The sequence below is a fragment of the Leucoraja erinacea genome, chromosome 14 (assembly GCF_028641065.1).
Source record: "Leucoraja erinacea ecotype New England chromosome 14, Leri_hhj_1, whole genome shotgun sequence".
NCBI classification, from domain to species: domain Eukaryota; kingdom Metazoa; phylum Chordata; class Chondrichthyes; order Rajiformes; family Rajidae; genus Leucoraja; species Leucoraja erinaceus.
The window spans coordinates 5414093-5429780 of NC_073390.1; the positions used below are offsets into that span (position 1 = coordinate 5414093).

General features: G+C 44.4%; 1 protein-coding gene across 1 annotated transcript in view; it reads left to right on the forward strand.

The window, feature by feature from the left end:
* ccdc39 (coiled-coil domain containing 39) overlaps positions 1-10959 on the forward strand; it is a 194718-nt gene extending 183759 nt beyond the window's left edge. The window contains exon 20 of the mRNA XM_055645401.1: positions 10639-10959. Coding sequence (XP_055501376.1) covers positions 10639-10768 — 130 coding nt within the window. The 3' untranslated portion in view covers positions 10769-10959. The remainder of the gene's footprint in view (positions 1-10638) is intronic.
* Positions 10960-15688: the final 4729 nt, after the last annotated feature.

Sequence of the window (15688 nt, forward strand, 5' to 3'; positions counted from 1 at the left end):
GTGTGTTGAGCAGCCTGCAGGGAGTGAGCAGTCTGTGGGGAGTGAGCAGTGCTTCTGCGGCAACCGGCATGACCAGCCGGAAGCTGCTGAGTTTAACCGGAAGCCTCTGAATGAAGCCGGACTGGGATCTGCTGCTTGAGGCCGAAAGCTGAAGGTGCGGGGTGAGCAGAGTGCATGCCGCCCCCTTCCCCCTACCCCCCCTCTCCCCACATCCCCCCTTTCCTACTGCACCCCCCTTTCCTACTGCCCCCCCCCCCCCACTTTCCTACTGCCCCTCCCTCCCCTTCCCCACAACCCCCTTCACCCGCAGTGAGTGGTGGAATATTGCGTTGGGGAATGGGTTGCATTGCGGGGACCAAGCCTCCTGGGTGACTGAGACCCAACAGGTCCCACTTAGTCTAGTAACTATTAAAGCTCTGATCGCGTGTGCGTGTGTGTGTGTTCATACTGCTCGAAAAAACAACGCTCTGACGGTAACATTTTTTACATATTCCTGTAGAGTTTTATCCCGTGAAGTCAAAAGTCGCCTTATCTGAAAAATTCATGCATTATTTCTCGTTATTAATGAAAATGTTCAAAAAACTCAAATAACTTAGAAATTCGGCTGGCTTTGGCTGATGACGTCACAATGGCTGCACATTGTGTTCACGCGCTGTGAGTGATGTCGCCCGCCCGCCCGCTCACCCGGCTCCCCTCCTCCTGCTCTCCCCTCTACTCTCTCTCCCCTCCTCTCTCTCTCTCTCTCCCCCCCCCCCCCCCCCTTAATCAGGGGGACAGTCAGACTGGCCGGAGAATTAGGAAGGGGGAGGGATGGAAAGAGAGAGGCAATGCAAGGATTATTTGAAGTTAGAAAAGTCAAAATTCATACCACTGGGGTGTAAGCTGCCCAAGCAAAATATGAGGTGCTGTTCCTCCAATTTGCACTGGGCCTCACACTGACAGTGGAGTAGGCTCAGGACAGAAAGGTCAGTATGGGAGGGGGAGTTAAAATGTTTAGCAAACGGGTGATCGGATAGATTTAAGCGACTGAGCAGAGGTGTTCAGCAAAATGATCACCGAGCCTGCACTTTGTCTCGCTGATATACACCTAGGTCCACACCTAGAACGGTCCACACCTAGAACGGATACAGTAGATAAGGGAGGAGATGCAAGTGAACTTCTGCCTCACTTGAAAAGACTGTTGGGGTCCTTGGATGGAGTCGAGGGGGGAGGTTTAGGTACAGGTGTTGCATCTCCTGCGGTTGCACAGAAAAGTACCTGGGGAGGGGGTGGTTTGGGTGGGAAAGGACGAGTTAATCAAGGAGTTAGGAAGGGAACGATCTTGGTGGAAAGGGATGGAGATAGGAAGGCGTGGCTAGTGCTGGGATCATGTTTGAGGTGGCGAATAGGTTGGAGGATTATGTGCTGTATGCGACAGCTGATGGGGTGAGACTAAGGATTGTCCCTGTTGCGACTGGGGATAGGGGGAGCTGGAGCAGAGCTGCAGGATATCAAGGAGACCCTTTTGAGGGCCTCATATATAATGCAAGAGAGGAACCCCCATTCCCTCAAGAATAAGGAGATCTCAGATACCAGGACATCTGATATCTGTCCTGCTGAGTTACTCCAGCATTTTGTGTCCATCTCAAAGTCAAAGTAGCCTTTATTGTCATTCAGACCTTTCGGTCCGAACGAAATTTTGTTGCCTTGCTTTTTTATATATAATAAAAAAGACAAAAACACACAATAAACACAAATTTAACATCCACCACAGTGAGTTCACCAGGCACCTCCTCACTGTGATGGAAGGCAAAAATCTTAAAGTCCTTGGCTCTTCCCTCCTTGTTCTTCCTCTGCGCTGAGGCGATCCAGGCTTCGGATGTTGTGACCCACCGGGTGATGGTAAGTAAGTCAGTCCGGTGGCTGAATCCAAGCGCCGGGAACGGGCCAGTTCAAACTCCGCGGCCCGGGGTGGTCGAAGCTGCCGCCCTCCAGTCCAACGGAAGAAGCTGTTACTGTGGGAGCTCCTGAAAACAGGTCATCAACCGGGCCCGTGGCCGATCCTCCGAGATCGGACCGCCGCTGTCGCTGCCGGAACGCCACACCTCCAAGGCCGGGTCGCCGCTGCTGCCAGAATGCCACAGCTCCGAGGCCGGGTCGTCGCCGCTGGAACGCTGCCCCAGCTCCAAGGCCGCCAGCTCCACCCCACACACACAACATAATAAAACCAAAAATTAACTAAAACAGGACAAAAGAACAAACAAAAAAAGAAAAATAAACGGACTGCATGCGAGCCGCAGCTGCTATGGCAGCGCCGCCATCTTGTAAACCAGCCATTTTATGCCATCAGTGTAAACCAGCAGCTGCAGTTCCTTCCTTCACATTACTATGTAAATATTGCAGTTCCTTCATCAGGTCACCTCAGCTTTCTCCTTTCCCAGAGAAAGGGGACCCAGTCTGCTCAGTCTTATCTGAATCTTAGCAGATCTTTTTTTGTGTTTTATGGACGACTTGGGAATCTTCTTATACACTGTTCATAATATTTGAAATGCTATGTTTATTTCTATCCATTCAAATAATGAATCAGTGTTTTATTTTGAAATAATGTGTCACAACTCATCTATCAATATGCATTACCTTAATAAAGACATGGTTGTATGGCAGAGACAGGCCCTTTGGCCCAACTGATTCATGCTGACCAAGATGCCTATTTATCTGAGTTTAGCCCATGTCCCTATACCTTCCCTGTCAACGTACCTGCCCAACTGTCTTTTAAATTATATAATTGTACACATCTCTTCCTCTGGCAGCTCATTCCATATCTGTGTGCTTACGTGGGAAAAAAATTACCATTCGGGTCCCATTTAAATCTTTCCACTCTCACCTTAAATACATGAAAATTGAAAGGTTTAGAGGGATACTAGACCAAGTGGGACCCGTTTAGTCCCTGTCAGACGGGAGGCCTGGTCACCCCAACGCAACCCGTTCCCCAACGCAATACTCCACCACTTACCCATAGACACCACAGGAGTCCTGGTCCCCCACGCAACCTGTTCCCCAACATAAGATTCCACCACTCCCCTGCCTCACCCAGCACTGGACTTCAAAAAAAAATCCAATTGCACATCCCCTGCCTCCACAGCACTTCCTATTCCAATTTCCCTGGCCCCTCCCCCTCCTATGCTGGCAGGAGCAGCAGTAAGAGTTCTATGATGGCAACGTTGTTGCAAATGTCAGGGGACTGTGAGATTCCATTCAGATGAAAACATGGAAGCAGAGTGTTCCTGGATTGCAACTTTGTATGGAAGTTTATTAAGCTGGGGCTGCAAGGCTGCAATTATCAGAAACAATATTTTTAAAGTTGGCTTTTTTAAACCTTTAAATATCAATAACTTGTGAAATATAACATCAGACCTGAAGGAAACTTGACAAGGGCGACGACAAAGCTGAGTAATGTTCTGCAAAAAAATTAGTGAGTTTGTGCTGTTTTTAAAATTAATGATCAAAAAGTTCAGAAATATAGGTGGAAATGCGACGGAAGGATGTTTATCGCCTCCAGGGAAAAAATGTGTCATATGTGTGAAAATGGGAAGGCTGTTATCTCATGTTTGGAAGAAAATAGGAATTAACCAGATTGTTTAAGAGGGAACTGCAGATACTGGAAATTCGAAGGTATACAAAAGTGCTGGAGAAACTCAGAGGGTGCGGCTACATCTATGGAGCGAAGGAAATAGGCAACGTTTCAGGCCAAAACCCTTCTTCAGATTGTGCCCACGGCAGCAGCCTCCCCACCAGAGACCGGGTGGCCGCCGCCACTCCTCGTTCACCGCGAGTGCAGGAGTGCCCCTACCTCCCGGAGTGTCCCGTCCTGCCTTGCGAGTGCATTGTGACATAACTAGGGCGTCGGGCGCCGGACCACAAGTGCTGGAGTGCCCCTCCCTCCCAGAAACCAGATTGTGCCCAGATGACACACAATAGATAGATATAGATATGCCATTTATTGTCACTATACATGTACAGTGAAACTGAAAGCTGCTCGTACTCAGTGCATACATACAATTTAGCACAAAAAACAAGAAACAGAAAAAACAAAAAACAGAAGGGAGATGGGGGGGGGGGGAATAGGTGCACAAATTCTGCGGCGCTACATACATATATACATATATACAGATGGAAGTCCGTGTTGGGCAGTGTAGTCAGTGCATGTGTGAATTTGAATTTATAGTAGATATAATTCTCGGAAAGCAACTATTCCTGAGTCTGTTTGTCCTGGATTTGATGCACCTATAGCGCCTTCCAGAGGGCAGCAGGTCGAACAGTCCAAACGCAGGATGGGAGCTGTCTTTGGTGATCTTCTTTGCCCTGCTAAGGCAGCGGGAGGTGTAGATGTCCATCAGGGAGGGGAGAGGGCAGCCAATGATCCTCTGCGCTGTCCTGGTTACCCTCTGAAGCCTCTCCCTGTCTTCCATGGTGCAGCTGCCATACTATGCTGTAATGCAGTATGTCAGCAGGCTCTCGATGGACGAGCGGTAGAAGGTCAGCAGCAGGTTAGAGTCCAGGTTGTGCTTCCTGAGGACCCTCAGGAAGTGCAGCCGCTGCTGAGCCTTCTTGATGACCGCTGTCGTGTTGTCCGTCCAGGAGATGTCAGCAGCGATATGGACGCCGAGAAACCGGAAGGTGTTGACCCTCTCCACACACTCGCCGTTGATGTGTAGGGGGGCTAAGTCGGTGCTGTGCCTCCTGAAGTCGACAATGAGCTCTTTTGTTTTCCTGGTGTTCAGAGCCAGATTGTTTTCTGAGCACCAGGTTGTCAACTTCAGGACTTCCTCTCTGTAGGCTGCCTCGTCTCCCTTCGAAATAAGTCCGACCACAGTAGTGTCGTCAGCAAATTTGACGATGCGGTTGTTGTTGTGGGCCGGACTACAGTCGTAGGTGTAGAGACAGTATAAGAGGGGGCTTAGCACACAGCCCTGTGGGGAACCGGTACTCAACCTGCGAGTGGAGGAGAGGTGGGGGCCGAGTCTCACAGTCTGGGGCCGGTTGGTAAGGAAATCCTTTATCCAGGCACATGTGACAGTGGGGAGGCCGAGAGTGACCAGTTTACCAATGAGAATGTCCGGAATGATTGTATTAAAGGCTGAACTAAAATCCACAAAGAGCATCCGGACGTAGCTCTGCCCCTGCTCCAGATGGCTCAGCACAGAGTGGAGAGCTACGGCGATGGCGTCTTCTGTGGATCTGTTTTGGCGATAGGCGAATTGGTGGGGGTCGAGGTCTGGTGGTAGATAGTCCTTGATGTGCTGTAGGACCAACCTCTCGAAGCACTTCGTGATTACCGGAGTGAGGGCCACAGGACGGTAGTCATTAAGGCTGGTGATGGTAGACTTCTTCGGCACAGGGACGATTGTGGCTGATTTTAGGCAGGACGGAATAACTGCCTGGGCCAGGGAGAGATTGAAAATTCTGGTGAAGATGGCAGTGAGCTGGTGGGCGCACGCTTTGAGCACCTTACCAGGGACTCCATCTGGGCCGGTAGCCTTCTTGGGGTTCACTGCCAGGAGCACCCGTCTGACATCGTGTTCCCTGGCAGTGAGTGGAGTAGTACAGGAGCTAGGTGAGGGTGGAAACAGGGCTGTAGCAGGTGAGTGCTGCAGTTGTGATGTTTCAAAGCGGGAGAAGAAGCAATTTAGCTTTTCTGCCAGCGGCGCACTCAGGTCTTCTGACATTGTGGCACAGCCTCTGTAGTTGGTAATGTCTTGTATGCCCCGCCATACCTCCCGTGTATTATTGCTGGACAAGTGGGACTCTATGCTCCTCTTATGGTCCGCCTTGGCTTTTTTAATACCACTTTTCAGATCGGCTCGAGCAGCCCTGTACAGAGCTCTGTCACCTGACCTGAAGGCAGCATCGCGGGCTCTGAGGAGTGTGCGGACCTGGCTGGACATCCAGGGTTTCTGGTTTGGGAAAACCCGTATGTTTTTGTCTACAGTCACATTTCTGATGCAGAACTTGATATAGTCCAGCACCGATTCTGTGAGAGTTTCCAGATCCTGGTGTTCGAATATGTCCGAACAATACAATACAAAGAGAAGAGTTTTAGTAATAGAGATACTAGACAAAATGGGGCCCATTGGGCTCCGTCACCCAACGCAATAATCCACCACTCACCCGTTCCCCCAATGTAACCCGTTTCCCCAAAGCAATATTCCTCCACTCACCCATAGCCCCCGACTGTGCAGGTCGGCTCATTTTTTCACCCTCCCGCATTTTAAACTTAAAGAAAATAAAATTGCACTAAGATTTAATGTGATGTAGGTGCCACCGACAAAGCCATCTTTTGTTATCCAAATCTAATCATTAAACTTTGCTGTGCTGGGTTAGACTGGCAGATTATTTCCCTGAAGGACATTTCCTGTGAAGGATTCAGTGTTCTGGGATAGAACATTGTAGCCGGTAGGACATCATGATCATAACTGCCTAATTGGTGGGGGGGGGGAATTCTCTCCCCCTACTCCCCTGAAACTGCTGATCCCATTGTCTCTCTGTCACCTCCCTCCCCCTCGTTTTCCCTACCCTCAGTCACTACCTCCCTCACCTCTCCCCTTTCACATTCCCCAATAAAGACAATGTTTAAATAACATTTCTTCTCCTCCCATTCCCCACTCCGCCAACTCTCATAGCTTGTGTATTGGCAGCAGAGATCCCATTGTGATGTCAATTTTGGTTGTCGGAATGTTCACTGCAGCTTGTGTAAATGATATCCCATTATAATTGGAGGAGTGTGAGATGCGTTGTGACATCATCACTGGAAGCTGCTAGGAAAGTCTCACTCTCAGTTATTATTTTCAAAGTTGGCTTTTTTTTTAAACTTTAAATTTCAATAACTTGTGAAATCAAATGTGAAGAAACTTGATACGAATGACCACGGGAAAAAGCTGAATAAGATTCTGCAAAAAATGTTTGCGGGGGGGGGGGGGGGGGGGGGGGAGCCTGCCTGCGACGTCTCACTCACACAAACACATCCCGATATTTATATAATTATTAATTTGCTCCTTTTACCCCATCCCCCACCCTATCCACTCACGCATAGCCCTCAAGAGGGCAGGGGCAGAGGACAGGCAGCGGGTAGCGGGCAGAGACAGGGGGCAGAAGACGGGGGACAGAAGACGGTGGGTAGAGGGCAGAGAGCGGCAGCAACCTCCCCACCATGCGCTGAACCGAGGTCCCCGAGCGAGGTTGCGAGCGTCAACCAAAGGATTGCAAGTTGGGCCGCCAGTTTTCAACTGTGATCTTTGGTCTTCAATCGCCGCCGGTCTTCATCTCCGGCTGCGTCTGTTAAATAACGGGCGGAGGAGGGAGGAGTGGGGAGTGACATCACTCACAGAGGAAGAAGGAACGCAGACCCATTGTGACATCATCAGCGAAAGATAGTCGTTTTCCAATTCAGTTTTATCAGATTTTTGAACATTTTCATTAATAACGTGAGAAATAAAGCACGACATTTTCAGATAAGGTGATTTTGGACTACACTGGAAAAATGTCTACTGGAATATGTAAAAATGTTACCGTTACCGCGTTGTTACCTAGAAGGTGTGATTATACACGCACAAATCCACATACAAGATGAGAGTTTTATAAGTATAGATATACAGAAGATAGATAGATGGGCTAAATGTAGGCATGTGGGACTGGTGTAGATGGGGCACCTTGGTTGGCATGGGCAAGCAGGGTTGATGCATCCAAGTTAGAATTCCATTTGCAATTCCTTGGCCCACCTCCAGTTCAGTTCATCTAGTCTTAAATACTTAAATAATAGTCTTTAGTCTTTTCCTCACAGTACACTTTTTCATTTTATGTTTCCATAACATGAAATGGATGTAATGCGAGTGATGAGTTGAGGAAAACACTGTATTATGCGGGTCCAATTGGTTATTATGCAATTCCGATCGGGAGCCAGAGGAACACTTAATAGTAACTTTGGAAATTGACAAACAGGAAAAAGAGCTGTCTTCGGGCGAAAAGGTCTTGGGGTGAAAAAAAATGCTTCCATGTAAAACCTCACCATCAGACACCACTGTCCTGTAAAAACACTGCTACTACATTAACCAGATAGCCATTGAAATTGCTGAACAATCACTTATATTACAACTTGTACAAGCATCCGCTGTTAAACATTGTAACGGAGCCTTTCGCATTTTTAGCTTACAGTAATAATAAACTTACTACGGTGGATAGGACTTTTATTTTTTTCTAAACACTCTGGGAAAAATAACTTTTATTACAAATCTGAAACTCTCTAGCCCTTAACCACCTTTTCCCATAGAGACGATTGTTTTTACAACACGATTTTCTACAACACCAAGTTTTGTTCGGAAAACAAATTTCATGTTACCTGTATCATCAAGTTACTAACTATGCCAACAGCACTGCCATCCTAATTGATAACATAGATGACAAACAACAGTGATCCAGCACTATTCCCTGTGCTGCCCCACTGGTCTCGGGGCATGCAGTCTGAACAGCTTTGTTCCATTGCCACTTTCTGAATCCTTTCATGCCACCTCACCCTGGATTGCATGTGATTTAACCTTCTAGATTAGCCTACCATGCAGGCACAGTGAAGCAAGAGACAGTGGCTGCTGAAATATTTAGTAAAAACAAACTGCTGGAGGAACAGTAGTTCAAACAGAATCTGTGGAGTGAAATGAACAGACCACGTTTTGTGTTTGCACCATCTTCAGATTCCTGCTACTTCTGACTAGCCAAACATGCAAGACCTTAAATGCCTTGCTAATGTTCATGTGGTCAAAGTCTACCACCCTGCTCTTGCTATTCCTCTATGTCACTAATACACTATTTTCTACGCACAAAGCTATGCTGACTATCTCTTATCACTCCTTGCCTTTCCCATTGCTGGTAAATCTTGTTTCTCAGAGTTCCCTCCAGTAAATTCACCACATTGATGTAGTTTCCTGGCTTATCCTTGCAACCTTTCTTAAAAAAACGAAAACATTAGCCACCCTTCAGTCCTCTAGTTACTCACCTGTGGCTAAAAATGATTTCATTTAGGTTTATTATTGTCACATGTACCAAGGTACAGTGAAAAGGTTTGCTTTGCATGATATCCAATCAGATCAGATACTATGCATCAATATAATCAATCAAACTCAAGTACAAAAGATCGAGCAAAGAGGAAGGTATAGAGTGCAGAATATAATTTTCAGCATTGTAGCACATCAGTTCCAAACCAAAGTCCAATGACTTTTTCCATTTCGCCTCCCCCCGTGGCCTAAAATCGAGCATCGGTGCGGCCTTTCCCGGAGACGCGCCCAAGGCTTCAGCTGTGGGTGCAGCGTGGGCTCGCGTCGCAGAGCGGGCGAGCCCTCGCCGGGGAGGAGCGCTCCGTTCGCTGGCCCACGGCAGTCTGAAGCCGTGATCTGCGGAGCTCCAGCTAGCGCAGCGTCCGCAGTCTGGGGTCCCTCGTTGGGGACCCAGGAGGAGAAGAGCTCTGACCGCCGCAGGCGTGGCGTGGACTTACCATCAGGAGTGGGGTCGCTCGCCGGGGACCCCTGGAGATGAGCTTCGACCGCCGCCCTGGTCTGCGGTGCTTCCGGCTGCAGAGCGGCGGGGACTTTAGATCTTTGACCTCCGGCCTGCGGCCTACACCAACATGAAGCTGCGGTCTCTGGTGGGGAGGCACCAATTCAGACTTACCTGAACTTTACCTTGTCTACACATCTGGACGCCCACAGCGGCGGCTGCGGAGGGTTGAGGTCCCAACCGCCGGGGAATTGGAGGACGGACAAATTTTGTGCCTTCTACTACAGTGATGAATGCTGTTTATGTTAAATTTTTATTGTGTTTTTATGGGTTCTTTTTTTATTGTACCGCCGCTGGCAAATTCATTTCACTTGCACTTTATGTGCAAGACGAATAAAACTGATTGATTGATTGATGTCCACAATGGGGTGGATGTGAATCGGACAGTTCCCCAGCTTTTGGAAGGACCATTCAGATGCCTGATAACAGAGGGGTAGAAACTCTGCCTGCCTGAGTCTGGAGCTTCTGCCGAACAGGTGCAGGGAGAAAAATGAATGCCTGGGTTGGAACAAGTCTTTGATTATGTTGGCTGCTTTTCCAAGGTAGTGTGAACTATAGATTGAGTCAACAGTGGGATGTCTGGTTGGTGTGATGGACTCAACCATATCTACTACTCGCTGCAATTTCTTGCAGTCTTGGGCAGAACTGTTCCCAAACCAAAGGTAGACGCAAAATTCTGGAGCAACTTAGCGGGTCAGGCAGCACCTCTGGAGAAAAGGAATGGGTGATGTTTCGGGTTGAGACCCTTAAAGGTTTCTGGGCGATTTTTAGAGATATGCACAGCCAGGAACATGAAGCAGGAAATTACTGCCGTCTCATATGACTAAATTTTTTTATTGACTCGTTGCACAATATTATAATTATAAACCAATCAGATTAGATTGGTGAATATGTTGTAAAGTTTTCATATTAAAAAATCAATTTCAATCATTAACTGATTCGAACATGAAAAAGCTTTTGAGGTATTTCGACTTTTAGAGTGATTTTGAAAAACCTGGGCACAAAATTAATAAGAACACATAAGTAACCAGTGGCCAATTGCATTTTTACCTTTTGCAGAACTTTTGGCTCAACTCGAAGCAGCAGCAGCAGGAGTGGACCGTCTGCTGTGACTCCCATGAATCTAGCTCTGGATCTAACAGCAGCATCACCACAAGCTTCATCACGGGGAAGCCAGCAAAGCCTGTAATATTCTCAAAGCAAGAAGTTGTGGAATACCAAGAAATTGATACTTTAAATTTTTTTAAAGAATAGATCAATAATTGTTAAAGTACATTTCAGTATTCCACTACAAGCTTTTACATTGTAGAGATTTGTGGTAAGCAACAATGTATGTTGTTATTTTCATGAAATTGAAAATAAATTCATGCAACTTCAAGCTGAATTTCATTTCTATTTGTGATTACTCAAACTTGTACAGTTTTTATGTCAAGGGACCAATTATATTGTTCTGAAGTTCCTGAATATTGGAAGCCACAAATGAATAGTACAACCAGCTTATTTAGGATTGTTTTTAAATATAACTGTGCCTCTCTGTTGTTTTACGTGCTGGACTAAATTGAAGAAAAGTAGAGATACACCATAATACAAAGTTATCAAATTTGGGGTATTTGTTTAAAATCATAAATGCTTTTCCAAATAAAGGAATATTTATTAAATGCCAGGCACCTGAAAACGAATGACAGATCTTTTCCTAAGTACACCATTGCAAGGGCCAGTGTACTGTCATGGCTACTCAACGTATGCTCGATGGCATTTAAGGAGGGTAGGTATAAAATGACACGTTTCCTTTCCTGAACAACTACCCTTTTGTGTGGACATCAGGTTAGGATGGAAATGGCCAACTGTGATATAGCTGGTGGTGGAATAATATTTCTTGATTTACAACATTGGCTCACACCTGTTAGGTATGTTACAAAACCTACCTGAATCGTCATTGAGAATCTGTCCCAGCCCCATGTGCGCGATTTTGGCGCTGTTTAGAGGGGGCGGGTTTAAAATGCGATTTTTACTAGGCTGTTGCAATCGAAAATGTTCAGCCTAGTAAATCATTAACGGAAAATCGCTGAAAGATCCCCATCGCAAAAGGTATTATTAGTTTTTATGGCCTTGTATAATAGTTATAGTAGTTTAAAAATCACTCTCTCAACCCGCAACCTCTCGCAGCCCCAGGGTTTTATAAAGCAAACAATTAAAGGTATGTACCTTATTTTTACATTAAAAGGGGCTTCTTAAGAACCCTGTATATAAAGTTTTCTATAGCGAATAGTTCATTTTGGGCTCTTTATATCCCGCAGTATTTTTCTGGGCATTTGAGAGGGCACAAATCCAGCGCAATGTGAACGTTCTAAACCAGCGCGTTCCACAGTAACCCACTAGAAAGCCGATTTTAATTGACTTTAATTTACAGCAATTGAACACTAAATTCCTTCCATTTGGCCTATAAATTGATGTAAATGAGATTTAAAAATCATGTTTTATTGTGAATTATTTGTGAATATTATTTGGACACTTAGGCTATTTAAAAATGTTAATCATTTATTAAGAAATGGATAGATGTTTAGATCTAGTAATTGAAGTTTGAAATTAGCTACAATTGGGTAACTAACTAATTATATGCTTTAATTTCAGGTCCTCCAAGTAAGATTATTTTATATTTGTTTCAGAATGGTTCAATCTATGATAACTGAAAATTTCATTCAGTTCTCTTAATTTTTAAGAAGGTTATGGGCTTTTGACTGTCCTCGATCACAGCTTTTTTGTTATGTCCATAGAAAATCAATAGGGAACAAGATGCTAATTTCCGAGTATGAAAATGGCCATAACTTTTTTATTACTTGAGATATGAAAGTGAATTAGGTGTCAAATTAAACTTATTGTTATGCTTTATCTGATGGGATAAATTGCAGACTTGATTTTTTAAATCTCAAAATTTTGTAACATTGCTACACCTGTCCTCTGGAACAAAGTAGCAAAAGGTTCTGGGAAAAGTATTTCATCTTTACTAACATGAAGAGAATACATTTGTAAAGATCAGAAAGATACTCGCTTAATTTAAAACTTAGAGTTTGAAAAAGAAAGAGTTCTGTGCTTCATACCACCACCATGAAAATAACCACATTATATCGTAAATTCCATCGAGGGGGCCCAAATCAAATCAATGCTGCTTTTTTAATATAAGATCTAATATGTATGATCAAAATAAAAAATGCTATTTGAATAATTGAACAATGAGAAGAAGTTATGAATGTAGTTTGTTTTCATGTATTACCATGGAGAACTTGACTGTATGGTTAAGGAGACAAGTAAATGACAGTAACTAGTTTAGATTGCTATTGCAATGAAATTGAAAGTATGATGAGAAAAATGTTGATTTTTATCAGTTGTGCATTGCATAAAGCACAAGTGTACATATGGGAAGGCTTGATATCACGTAAGTAATGTTTTAGCTGTTTATCAGTGGTAGCACATCACTTCCAGGTTAAACGGTTCTAGGCTCAAGTACAGAGACTTCAAGTACAAATCAAGAGGGGCAAAGATGCAGAATGCAGTCTTTTTTTTCCATGGTTGGGGAATCAATAACTAGAGGGCCTTAAGATGAGAGAGAAAAGATTTAATAGGAACCTGAAGGGCAAATTTGTCACAGTGTGTGGTACATCAATGGAGCGAGCAACCAGAGGAAGTGGTTGAGGCAGGTTCAATAATATTTAAAAGACATTTGGATAGGTGCGTGTATAGGAAAGTTACCAGGGACAAAATGTGGGAAAATAGGACTAGTTTCGATGGGATCTAGGTCAGCATTGTCGAGTTGGGCCGAACATTCTATTGTAGATTCCACGGATTTATATAGTTACTGAAAGTCAGAAAATTATATATGTTAGATTATCTCTGTGGGATTAGCTATATAAACATCACTTAGCAGGACTGCTAAACCAAAGCATTTAACATTAGTCTCTGCACTACAAACCCACACCTGCATGGATCTCTCAAATGCTAAATTGTTCACATGGTTCACTATAACCATATAACGAGATAACAGAAACCCCGAAAGTAAATTGCAATGTGCACTTTACAAACAGATTTCAATATAGTTGTTTAAAATAATTTATACTGGTGGGAATAGAAAGGTATGCTTAAAATCACATACCTAAATAGTGGAAATCAAAGAATCTGAAATAGACTATGTAAAAGAACCAAGCATCATTTATAAAAGAAAAGAATTGAAAAGCAGAAAAAATCTTGATTTTAAGTAATTTAGTCTCCAATTAATCTAACACTGCATCTAAGACACGAGAAAACTACAGCATCAAAAAGAAATGCTTGGTTAAAAGGGGAATGTATCGATTCTACGGAGACAGAATACAAATTCAGCATCAACATTCTTGAATCTGAGATCCAAGAGCTGTGTTAGCTGTTGTGCACCCAATACGCCCACTTGCGCAGAGCTGCTACAGGTACAGGGCACATTGGTAACACCAATGTTTGGGGCAACGTACCATCATTTATTTATTTGCCTCTGTATATTGAGATTTGTAATAGAAAAAAATCACATGTGGTGCACATTGTCAGATTTTAATACGTTTTTGTTTCACCAAGTAATAATTTCAGCAGTGTTTATACATAGTACCTCCATTTCAGGGCACCATAATGTTTGGGACACAGCAATGTCATGTAAATTAAAGTAGTAATGTTAAGTCTTTTTGTTGCATATCCTTTGCATGCAATGACTGCTTGAAGTCTGCGATTCATGAACATCAACAGTTGCTGGGTGTCTTCTCTGGTGATGCTCTGCCAGGCCTGTATTACAGCTATCTTTAACTTATGCTTGTTTTGGGGGCTAGTCCCCTTCAGTTTTCTATTCACCATATAAAAGGCATGCTCAATTGGGTTCAGATCAGGTGATTGACTTGGCCACTCAAAAATTTACAATTTTTTAGCGTTGAAAAACTCCATTGTTCCTTTAGCCGTATGGTTGGGATCATTGTCTTGTAGTAGAATGAACCGCCGGCCAATGAGTTTTGAGGTATTTGTTTGAACTTGAGCAGATAGGATGTGTCTATACATTTCAGAATTCATTATGCTACTACTATCAGCAGTTGTATCATCAATTAAGATAAGTGAGCCAGTACCTTCAGCAGCCATACATGCCCAAGCCATAACACCCCCCACCACCATGTTTCGATCTTGGACAGTACCTTCTCTCCTCCATGCTCTGCTCTTGCCATCATTCTGATATAAGTTAATCTTCATCTCATCTGTCCACAAGACCTTTTTTCCAAAACTGCCGTTGCGCTTTTAAGTACTTCATGGTAAACTGTAACCAGGCCATCCTACATTTGCAGATAATCAGTGGTTTGCATCTTGCAGTGTAGCCTCTGTATTTCTGTTCGTGAAGTCTTCTATGGATGGTGGTCATTGACAAATCCACACCCGACTCCCAGTGTTTCTGATCTGGCAGACAGGTGTTTGGAGAATATTCTTTATTATAGCGAGAATTCTTCAGCCATCAGTTGGCCTGCCAGTCCCTTTGTGATTAGTAAGCTCACCAGTGCTCTCTTTCTTCGTAATGATGTTCCAAACAGTTGATTTTGGTAAGCCTATGGTTTGGCTGATGTCTTTAAGTTTTATTCTTGGTTCTCAGTCTCATAATGGCTTCCTTGACTTTCAGTGGCACAATTTTGGTCTTCATGTTGATAAACAGCAATACAAGTTTCCAAAGGTGATGGAAAGACAGGGGGAAAGACGAGGCGCTGAGAGCTCTCTTGTACCTAGATTAAGGAGGCAATTAAACATACCTGAACAATTAGAAATGCTTGTGAAGCCATGTGTCCCAAACATTATGGTGTCCTGAAATGGGGGGGGGGGGGGGGGGGGGGGGGTATGCATAAACACAGCTGTAATTTCTACATGGTGACACCAAAATGTATAAAAACGGCCTTTATTAAAATCTGACAATGTGCACTTTAACCACATGTGATTTTTTCTATTTCAAATCGTAAATTGTGGAGTACAGAGGCAAATAAATAAATGATGGTTCTTTGTCCCAAACATTGTGGAGGGGACTATGGATGCCTGGTCACTGGCCTCCACAAGGGGATTACCTCTCCAA